This window comes from Athene cunicularia, assembly GCF_003259725.1.
Source record: "Athene cunicularia isolate RWA chromosome 21 unlocalized genomic scaffold, athCun1 chr21_part1, whole genome shotgun sequence".
Taxonomy (NCBI): domain Eukaryota; kingdom Metazoa; phylum Chordata; class Aves; order Strigiformes; family Strigidae; genus Athene; species Athene cunicularia.
In genome coordinates this window covers 3,146,165-3,157,317 of record NW_020799127.1, presented here as the reverse complement: position 1 = coordinate 3,157,317, position 11,153 = coordinate 3,146,165, and the positions used below count along the sequence as shown (strand labels likewise).

Below are 11,153 nucleotides of genomic sequence, written 5' to 3'. Positions count from 1 at the left end.
TTCCCGCCCTTTTCCTGGCGCGCACCCCCCGCCCCCGCAGCTCCGAGGGGAAGGCGATGGCGGCCGCCCGGAGCCTCTGCCCCGTGCATCCCCCCGGGCGCCGGGGGAGCAGAGCCTGGCCCCGCAGGGAGCTCGGCCGCCTGCGTCCCTCATCCGCCGGTCCCTCTGCCGCAGAGACGGGGACAGGCTGGAGTCGGCGTCGCTGAAAGAGCTGCGGGACGGGGCCTGGCCAGGGTGAAGGAGGGGGCAGGAATACTGCACTCGTCCGTGTTCAGGAGGGCTTCGAGCTGACCATGCCTGACTTGTGAAAACGGAACTCATCCTGAAAGTAAGCGGAGGGAGAGCAGAAGGGATCGCGGGGGGCCTGTTTGTTGGAACGGAGAAGGAGTAATTTCCAATTGTAGAAAGTGGAACAACTTATTTGTGAAAGAAAAAATGTTTTTAAAACGTGTACTTACCTAGTTTTTGGTAGAATGCTTAGCTGGATAGCTGTTGGCACTTGGTGAGCCACCTTTATTTACTGGGTTTTTCCCTGTAGCGCAATGTCCCTGTTGTTTACGCGTTCCAAGTCAATAGTTGCAGTGAAGAAGGATAAAAGACACATGGCTGAGGTAAATGCATCTCCACTTAAACATTTTGTCACTGCAAAGAAGAAAATCAATGGTATCTTCGAACAATTGGCTGCATACATCAATGAGAGCTCCTCATTCCTGGAAGGTAAGCTGAATTTTTGAACTGCAAGTGCGTAACAGTGGTTCCCTCAGGCACACAAAAACCCCTCATTTGGTTAAATGGCTCTCATACACTTGTGCTTATTTATATATGCGTGTCTGTTAATCTATCAGTATTTATAAGAACAGGAAATTATTTTATTGAATTTGGCTGGAGTTCAGGGTTTATATTTTAAAGCTGACATGTTCACACATGTTAGGAAACTGAACTGGTTAGTGAACCATGCGTGGGTTTTCATGTTTGGGAGTTTTCTAATAAATTGTAGAAGACCCTTTATGTTTTTTGCCTATAATTCTTTAAATATTCTTGCCTGGAGATGTCATTGTTGGTGACACATATACCATATGCCAATAATTGGCTTTAACAGCATAAAACACAGACAGAATATATATATATATATATATTTAAGGACGTTGGAGTGTTTGAAAGTATTGGCTGCATTCTATTTAAAGCATTGCTAAGGATGAGAATGGTTTTTAGATACACAAAAGAGATCAGCTGATAAATGCTAATGCAAAATCACCTCAGGGTGTAATTGCATGTGTCAGGATTACCCACACGGTCTTTGGGACACAAACTCTGAGTTAAGTGTGTTACATTGTGAAGGAGATGTTTCACCCAGTACTGAGAGAGATGACTTCTGGAATTTAGAGACATGATGTATTTTGATTTTAGAAACACACAAGAATATAGAGCTTGATCCTGTCACCACAGAAGAGCAGGTGCTGGAAGTCAAAGGCTACCTGTCAAAAGTCAGTGGCATTAGTGAAGTGTTGGCAAGGCGACATATGAAAGTTGCTTTTTTTGGAAGGTGAGTCACGTGCTTATGCTGCCTATGCTTCCCCACTTAGTGAAGCAACTGGCTTCTTTAGGATTGTAGCCAGTAAAATATATTTATAGAAACACCAGTGCTCCAGCTTTTGCCTGTAACGTCCATGTCCCTCATATGAATCCTCTTGTAAATTGGAAACAAATACTGTAGCACATAATTCTTTGATTTGGAAGAATTCTTAAAATAAGAAAATTGAAACGTCTCTTTGTAAATTGCCAATGGTACTTAAATTGTTAATGCTTCTGATGTTGCTTGAGTTTAGAGACCTTGCTTTCTGTAATTTTAAAATGAGTATACCTGACTCTCAGAAGCCTAGCTGTCCCATTTTTAATCTGCCTTCAGGACGAGCAATGGGAAAAGCACTGTGATAAATGCCATGCTATGGGACAAAGTCCTTCCGTCAGGAATTGGACACACCACAAATTGTTTCCTGCGTGTAGAAGGGACAGATGGACATGAAGCTTTCCTGCTTACTGAAGGCTCAGAGGAAAAGAAGAGTGTTAAGGTACAGTTTTCTTAAGCATAAGATAAAGGAGAAGAGCTCTTCAGAAGTGTCAGAAAAGGGAAGGAACAAGAAAATTAAAACACTGTAAATAAATTTCACAGTTAAGGGTTTTAATCACTAAAGGAATAGAGATGGAGAACAGGTTTTTGATAGATGTAGGAAGGGAGGAATGGAGTAAGTTACTTGACCATTTTATGAAAAAGACAGTATGTTGTATTTGTTAGTGATAGCAGGGAACCAAAATGATGCCTGAGTTCTGGGCTCTGTAGGACTGATAGAAGGCACAGACTTCCTGATAATTCCTCAGTGACATTTCTTGACAGGAAAATCTCTCATAAACTAGTTGTCTTTTGACTAAGAGACTCGAGCAAGTTTTATGTGGAAAACCTCCTGGTGAGAAGGTGATTTGGACTTTGATTTTATCTTAAACTGTGAACAGCCCTGAAGAGGAGGTAATTGTGTTAATAGGTTTTAGCATACAAGAAATGTTATAAATTATCTGTCTTTAATAGACAGTGAACCAGCTGGCTCATGCCCTTCATCAAGATGAGCTTCTGAATGCTGGCAGCCTAGTCAGCGTAATGTGGCCCAATTCCAAATGTCCTCTCTTAAAGGATGACCTGGTGCTGATGGACAGGTGAGAAATACCTTTCTTTCCTTTCCTGCTTATCACAGATTAATTGGACAAATGTCTTACAGTACAAATTTAACAAACATCGAGGAAATTGACCCTGTTCTAATCTATGACAGTGACTAAAGTCCTTTGCTGTGGTTAGTACTCAGAGTTTCTCTTGATTGGTACTTCCTTTTAGTCTGTACTCTGTATTGCCTCAGGACACTGTAGCTCAGACATGGGAATTTGATGCCCTGAAAAGCTGAAACACATTTCATATTAACTTTTTAAATTCCATTTTTGCTGTTTCTATAGCATCCTAATGTCTCTTCTCTTTTTATTGCTAGCCCTGGCATTGATGTAACCACTGAGCTGGACAGTTGGATTGACAAATTCTGTCTAGATGCTGATGTATTTGTCCTGGTGGCAAATTCTGAATCAACATTGATGCAAACTGTATGTTCAAGTCCACTTGTTCAGTGAATTTGGCTGAAAGTTAAAAAATTTTGACATGTTAATCTTAAGAGGTTTTGTTCTGTTTTACTTAGGAGAAACAGTTCTTTCACAAGGTGAATGAACGTCTGTCTCGGCCCAATATATTTATTTTAAATAACCGCTGGGATGCATCTGCATCTGAACCAGAGTACATGGAGGAGGTTTGTGATGTGTTTAAATTTCTTCTCTTTGCATGGATATTAGAGTCCATTTTGACTCTGGGCCTTGCAGGTGGAATCAAAGTGGTGTATGTGATTGTTTTACAGTTTGGATTTTTATTACCGTAGTGTGGAGACTAAAGTGTGTATAGATCAGTGATCAAAACATGACTTGAAATTTCTGAGCTGGAAATAGAGTTTCACTGGGGCGTTTGAAGTTAGATCACTTAAGATTACCTCTGGAAGATTCCATAAAACACTTTTTTTTTTTTTTTTTTTTTTAAATTTTGTATTGGAGCTTAGACCAGCAGAGGGCATCTGGGTGCCTGGTGTAACCTTTAAGAGATGGAGCATAAAGTGGGTTTAACTGCATGTGGGGTTTATCCTGTTTATCCCTCAGGTCCGTCGGCAGCACATGGAGCGGTGTACCAGTTTCCTGGTAGATGAACTGGGTGTGGTGGATCGAGCCCAGGCAGGGGATCGAATTTTCTTTGTGTCAGCAAAAGAAGTGCTCAATGCCAGAATTCAGAGGGCTCAGGGGATGCCAGAAGGAGGTGAGGAAAGCTAACAGAAACTTTATTTTCTTCCCTCTAAAAAAATGGAGAGAATATCTTGTTCTAAAAAATGGATAAAATTGGGGTGGGTCAGATTATTAATAGAGCAGTCAAAAGCAAAGAGGTGACTTAGCAGCACTTTTGCACTGTCTTCAAGGTAAAGCAGGAGTGTTTCCTGACGTCCAACATCTGATTGCTTTCTTAAAACTTAAGTGATTGTTTCGTACTTTCCTTCTCTCAGGTGGAGCATTGGCAGATGGTTTTCAAGTAAGAATGTTTGAGTTCCAAAACTTCGAGAGAAGATTTGAGGTGAGTGTTATGCCTACTAGCCTGTTAGATTTTACTCCTGAAGGGCTGGGAACTAGAATTTATAAACATGGAGCAGGACCTTGTTTTGAAACTAGATTATATGGGAGGGAGAAGTTGTGTTAGCGTGCTCCTGCCTGCTGCTCATCTTGGACTGCCTTTTATATGCAGGAATGTATCTCGCAGTCAGCAGTAAAAACAAAATTTGAGCAGCATACAGTGAGAGCAAAACAGATTGCGGAAGACGTTCGTCTCATCATGGATTCTGTGCATATTGCTGCCCAGGAACAGCGGTGAGGAGGGCTTGGTGCTTGCATATCTGAAGCTTGTCTTCTGGGAGAAATTTAAGGGAATATGAACATCTAAAACGCAGAGTAGAATACAGCATGTTTGGGAGTGGGATGGACGTGTACCAGTAGTCTTGCTTCTAGTGAACTGTGAGAGTACTGGGAAAAGAACCTTTTCTTTGTCCTGTGCCATGTGTATGTAGTGTGTTGTAGATTCTGACACATTTTGTTCTTGGGCAAGAGAATCTGTCTTGTTTCTGGAGTTGAAATGATATTTGTAGATCAAAAATGCATTTATCTGGCTCTTTGATGGGTACTTTGTTTTCACCAGTGTTTACTGTCTGGAAATGCGAGAGGAACGACAGGAACGTTTAGGTTTTATTGACAAACAGCTGGAGCTCCTTACTCAAGACTACAAGCGGAAAATAAAACAGATCACAGAAGAAGTGGAGAGGCAGGTAAGGAGGAGTGGCTGCAGAAAAAATAAATTGTCTGAAACACTACTGGCATGGTGGGAAAAATGCAAAGCACTGACAGGTTTGAAGTACTAGAAATGGGGGAGTTACAGATGGGAAGACATGAAATACTTTCAGAATAAGTTTTTTTAGGTAATAAAAAGAAAATTACAATACTTGGGGGTGCCTTTCAGAGAGACTTATATAAGATGATTTTAAAAAACTATGAGACTGATTAATGTTTGAATTATTATTGCTACTATATTTCAGTCTTAAATGTTTCCTAAAATACTAAAATATTTAAGTTTCCTTATTCATAGTAATGTCAGTTGTCTTACAATAATAACATGCCATTTTTACTAGTATGAATATACAGAAAAGGCCTGTACATTTTTCTCAAGTCTTATGTTGGCTCAGTTTTTTTCTGTCTGCATTGTTATACAGAGCATAGATCTACATATTTCTCGGCCATCTTCTTTGTTTGCAAGTCACCAGTATTGCATTTTGCAGTTGGTACACAATGACTGCTTGGTGCTGCACAATCATAGTGCCTAGTGCTCAGTAGTGCTCACTAAGAAATTAATGTCTTCAGTGCTGGTTTTCTGTCTCTCCCTAGGACAGGATATATAGAAACTCTGTCCTGTGCTGTTTCTCTAGGTGTCAAATGCAATGGCAGAAGAAATCAGACGGCTTTCAGTGCTGGTGGATGAATACCAAGCAGACTTCCATCCATCTCAAGTAGTTCTTAAAGTTTACAAGAGTGTAAGTGCTGTTTGCTTCATACAGGTTGCTTAAGCAATTCAAAGAGGCCTTTTTCTGCTCTGAGCTCAGTAATAGGAGCTAAGCTTTTCATACAGTGAAAAATCTTTTGTTAGAATGTCTCTTGCATTTGGATAGCGTCTGTAAAAAGTGAACATCAAAAAAAAGGAAGAAATTGATTATTTTTTAAATAATCTCAGTGGTAAATTGGTATGCATGTGATGTATCATATTGTATAGATCAAACAGAACTCTTTCTAGACTACAGAGTACGTGTGAGATTTTTAAATTTACCTTTTCCTCTCCTTCACTGGGAAATGGAGGGAGGGGAATGAAATTAATGGTAGAACAGTGGGCAGACAGAAAGCATGCCTCTGTTCTAGGAGAATTTTTTTAACTTGTGAGCTCTAGTACCTGTAGCGTACATCTTACCGATGTTTATTTTAAGCTTAATAACTCTTCCTTTGTTTGCCAGGAGTTGCATAAACATATTGAAGAAGGCCTGGGACGTAACATGTCAGATCGTTGCTCCAACGCAATCACATCTTCGCTGCAGACAATGCAGCAAGAAATGATAGGTCAGTTCAGCTATTTCCCTTTATCTTCACTTTAACTGTAATTCAAAATAACTGGCTTTCTCTTTTAATCTGATGGCTGATGTGCGGTTGACATCATCTTACTTTCCATCTTGATTAGTAATGATGTTGTGTAGAGGACTAGTTCCTCCTGCTTTTTCCACTCTCTGAGCTTGTGCGGTGATTTGCTAATGAATATATAAAATCAGCTTAATTCTCAGGACAGAGAAGAACTGTGACTTCAGAAACTTGAGAGATTCTCAGAGCAAAATTCTAATGAAATGTGAATAACTTGTAACTAGGTGCCTGTCTGAATATAAGCTTTAATAGGAGTATGGTGCCTGAACAGTCTTAGAACTGGCTTTCAGATTCTGTTTTGCAAGCTATGGCTAAACTGTAAACTTCACCAGCTACCTGTAATGATAAGGAGTATCCATGGAAAGATTTCCTCCTGTGTTGATCTGAAGAACTAAGAATCAAATAGTGACTTGTGATGTATCTCTTGCTTTGCAACATGATTGGCTTTAGGAAGTTTAAGGTACTAAGAAAAATAACTGCTGACGATGGAACAACACAAAACCACCCTGATTACAGAATACGAGTTCAGTTAATTCTTGTGAACTCAGTAGCCTTTTTAAAACGTTTTTGTTTTTTGTCTGTGCAGATGGCTTAAAACCCCTTCTCCCAGTCTCTTTGCGGGGCCAGATAGACATGTTAGTTCCCCGACAGTGCTTCACACTCAGCTATGATCTGAACTGTGACAAGCTTTGTGCTGACTTCCAAGAGGACATAGAATTCCATTTCTCTCTTGGATGGACAATGCTGGTGAACAGGTTTTTGGGACCAAAGAATGGTCGTCGGGCCTTGATGGGTTATAATGACCAGGTAAGATACCTTGTTGAGTGATTATGGTAGATGTGATATTCATCACTTCAGTAGCTGTTGAAGTCTTTTTGGTGGGAAGGGCAGTGGCTTGCCTTCTCTTATTATGTACTTTGTTTTTATTTTGTTTTGTTGCTGCTTTTCTAATTAGGTTCAACGCCCTTTAACACCAGCAAATCCCAGTCTGCCTCCTTTGCCTCAGGGCTCTATGACCCAGGAAGAGCTCATGGTGTCAATGGTGACTGGACTGGCCTCGTTAACTTCCCGAACTTCCATGGGGATCATCGTGGTTGGTGGTGTGGTGCGTTGGCAGTCCGAGCAGCATTTATATAAATTTATATAAATAATCTTGGAGCACAGACTTGAAAAGTGCTTGCACTGCCAGGTCCTGGAGATAGTTGCTATTCACAGATTGTGAAATACTTTCTCCTTTGATCTCCCATTTGAGTATAAATACTGAGCTTATTTTCCATAATAGTTAGGCTTGGACCCAGGTTTGTTGTGAAGATAACCCGTCAAAATAAGTTACAAAAGCATTAAATAGTGCCCCGATTTTTCAATTTTTTTTTTTTTTTTTTTTGTGAGAAAACTAGTTTTCCCATTTATAAAGGAATCAGGACAGATAGGTCTACGAAGAGCCTCTGATGATGTGTATCTTCCTTCCTGGAAGGGGAGGAGGGCACTTAATTTTAGATACTATGTCTAATTTATTTTGGAGAAAATCAGCACTTCCTGCTTTTCTGTCTTTTGAAAATAATGGATGTTTTGAATCTCAAACCTCCCCAAACTGCAGAGGCGTAAGAGATCTAACTCAAGTTGCATGTTAACTAGTTCCTGCTGCAGGAAGAACCTGAGTTTCTGTAGCACCAGTTCCATACCTACATGCTATTCTGGTGTCACAGTGTCTAGCAGTGGATGATTTCTCAAAGGGGAGATAGCTGCTTAAAAGCATCTTTTACTTCAGAAACAGGTTCTGTGAACCAGGTTAACACATACAAAACCCCAATAGTTTGGGTTAGGTATTTTTATTTTGTAGACTGGGCATCAGTAGTGAGCTGTCTGACCTCAGGGTTATCTCTCTAGCTCATTTTCATGTGCCTAGAAGGTAAATGCAATGTTGCCTGCACCATTGTTAGGAGTTAGCATGTTCCTAGATGATGATCCTATTATTTGCTTCTCCTTGTGCTTTTTTTAGGTCTGGAAGGCTGTGGGTTGGAGACTGATTGCTCTCTCTTTTGGCCTTTATGGGCTCCTTTATGTATATGAGCGCCTCACCTGGACCACAAAAGCAAAAGAGAGAGCTTTCAAACGGCAGTTTGTAGAGTACGCTGGTGAGAAGTTGCAGCTCATCGTCAGTTATACGGGTTCTAATTGCAGCCACCAAGTCCAACAGTGAGTTGTCTATATTCATCTAAAACCTTCTCTGAATTCTGTTGTTTGGGCTTAAATGATATTCCTTGTTAAACAAGATACGTCTGCATATTGAATGCCAGATTTTAGAATGTGTAATGATACATGTGTTTTAAAAGAATAGTACAGTTATTTTTGAATCACCGATGTAGTATTTGGGTACTGTTAAGCATTAGTCTTAATGTATTTCCATTTTTCAAACCAAGTTGCTCTGATGCTGTTAATATATTCTTGTGCAGAAGTGAAAAGATGAACATCTGAGTCAGTATGACCATACAGCAAAGGGATTTATTCCCTGTATTTGTTGCTTGATCTTAGTTGTCATATCCAGCTATTTTTCTTGTTTCATAGAGAGCTTGCTGGAACGTTTGCTCATTTGTGTCAGCAAGTGGATGTCACACGGGAGAATCTTGAGCAGGAAATTTCTGTCATGAATAAAAAAATTGAAGTTCTGGATTCGCTGCAGAGTAAAGCAAAACTGCTCAGGTGAGATTTTACCATCCTGTATACACAAACATTTACACACAATTGTTTGTCATGTGATTGCCCTAAAATGTTCAGATTAGGGTGTATCTTTAAGTGCAGTCCTTCCTCCGTCAGTGTTTGATGTGCAGACATCAGCATCTTTCCCTACCAAGTCGTGTTTCCTTTCACTGTGTACTTTACCATGTACAGCTGACAGTCATTTAAATATTCTGTCGCACAAAACACCTTTTTCCTCTTGTTTTTGGTTTGTTTGCAATTACAGTTCATTTGTATTTATCAAAATGTACAGTCCCCTACTCCTACGAACTCCTTCAGGCTATTATAAAATTATGCAAAAAGTCTCACCTTTGCCTTTTGTACACAGTTGTCTGATGTTTTTCTTCATGTTTTCTTCACCCTGCAAAGGCTGTTGGGAAGAATTTTTCAAACCTTCCTTACCAGCACAGTAAGATCAGTGTGAAGCTGTGAGCAAGATCTCAGTTTGAAGCTGAAAGCCTAGGGACTGTTAGCAGGCAAGTGCTCCTGACCTGAGGCAGGGCAAGGAAGAGTAGCAGCATTTTGGAATGGACCTCTGACACTCCTCTTCAGGCCTTGCTGTTTACTCATTTTAGTCATGCTTCTTTCACATTGGCCTGAGAAGGGCTTATTTACTCACCTAATGAAGATTTTCTGTCTTTGCAGGAATAAAGCAGGTTGGCTTGACAGTGAACTCAACATGTTCACACATCAGTACCTTCAGCAAAGCAGATAGTTTGGGAAGAAGAGACGATCAGCACTTTTCCTTCAGTGCTCTCTTAATTACTGCAGAGAACATGGTGGGTGATGGAATTCCCTAAAGGGAATGAGCAGAAGCCTATTGCTGTGTGAACAGTAGGATTCTGCCTCCCCATTTTGTGTCCCACCTCTAAACACTAGCTGTTTATAACTCTTCTTTTTCCTTCTTGTAAGACCAGGCTACTTCAGAAGGAATGAATGCTTCATACATTTACAGGGGGCTTTTTAAAGCAAAATCAAGTACAGTAACAACTTTAAAACAAACAAGTATTTATTAGGTTAAAAATTGTTCTGACTTTACTACATGAAGATAGAACTTTCGAATTCCAAGCCCCAAGTTAATGTATGTGACAAGCAGTTGTTTGTCTAAACAAAGGCCTCATGCACACAGCTGTAATGATGGTTTCACAGTGCATTTATAGCCCATGCAGGCCTAACTCCTAGGTCAATATTCCGTTATTACAAAACATGACAGAGTCACCATGTCCCTTCGTAGGGAGGTTTGTTACAGTCAGTATGTTTAAACCTATGAACAAAACCCAGTTCTCTTCCAAAGCAAGACAGAGATTTTGCTTTGGTAAGCTTATTGTCTTGGAGTTCGTTTCTTCCTCTTAAGAGCTCTTTATTAATGCAGTCTAGCCCATTTCACATCATAGACAAAAAGTTTGCAAAGATGTAACTGGCTTCTCTGAAGGAGATAGTGCTGATAATTTGGCAGGTTGCTGAGGAAGAAAAATAGGAAAGAAAAGCTGATTGACAGAATGCCTTATGAGACAAGTTGATGAATGTGGGGTTTTTTTGGAAATGCACAGCTGTGTTTCTGGAAGCAGGCCTTTGGAATTCCATTACCACAATTTGGCCACAAGAACAGCATGCAGATTACAAGCTGTAAGAGATTTTGCTTTATGCAGAGTTCCCATAGGATGTTACAGTCCGTGCAGTAATATGATTTGATGTTGTTTCTCTTCTGTTAAAAGTATGAGAATGAGCTGGCAAGTGCAGCTCCTCTGGGGTGGACAGGAGATGTCCCCCTTGTATTTCATGCCAGGGCAACAATGGGTTAAGGCAACCATGTTTTTTTTTTTTTAAATTCTTTATTTGTAAATAGATCAAATTAATTGTTGAATTTTGCCCTGGGGTACTTATGGAGTATGAGATTTGTGAACCGTAGAAACTTTGAGTCTCTTCCTTTTGGATATGATAGAGGAGAAATTCCCACTGATTACAGTAGTACCAGGATTAGGTTCCTACGTTGCAAAGTTTGTTTTCCACTTAGTGGGTCAGTGTTTTGCCATGTATTGGGTATAACCTTTCTGTTCCCCATAAATTGT

General features: G+C 40.2%; 1 protein-coding gene across 1 annotated transcript; it reads left to right on the top strand.

Annotated features, from left to right (window-relative positions):
* Window positions 1–120: 120 nt before the first annotated feature.
* MFN2 (mitofusin 2) lies at window positions 121–10,907 on the top strand. Its single transcript, XM_026862595.1, has 18 exons — window positions 121–328; window positions 539–717; window positions 1,408–1,543; window positions 1,907–2,069; window positions 2,582–2,706; window positions 3,030–3,138; window positions 3,231–3,338; window positions 3,736–3,889; window positions 4,131–4,198; window positions 4,367–4,488; window positions 4,814–4,940; window positions 5,595–5,699; window positions 6,171–6,273; window positions 6,935–7,155; window positions 7,304–7,453; window positions 8,348–8,544; window positions 8,914–9,048; window positions 9,730–10,907. The coding sequence occupies exons 2-18, from the start codon at window positions 543–545 to the stop codon at window positions 9,797–9,799; spliced, it is 2,268 nt and encodes a 755-aa protein (XP_026718396.1). The 5' UTR covers window positions 121–328; window positions 539–542; the 3' UTR covers window positions 9,800–10,907.
* The last annotated feature ends 246 nt before the right edge of the window (window positions 10,908–11,153 follow it).

What these genes read in the sequence shown, in the direction of transcription:
- MFN2 (XM_026862595.1), top strand. Translation starts at nt 543, where the DNA reads ATGTCCCTGTTGTTTACGCGTTCCAAGTCAATAGTTGCAGTGAAGAAG. An exon ending in TCATCGTGGTTGGTGGTGTG is followed by an intron (nt 7,454 to 8,347) that starts GTGCGTTGGCAG and finishes TGCTTTTTTTAG; the next exon opens with GTCTGGAAGGCTGTGGGTTG. An exon ending in AGTAAAGCAAAACTGCTCAG is followed by an intron (nt 9,049 to 9,729) that starts GTGAGATTTTAC and finishes CTGTCTTTGCAG; the next exon opens with GAATAAAGCAGGTTGGCTTG.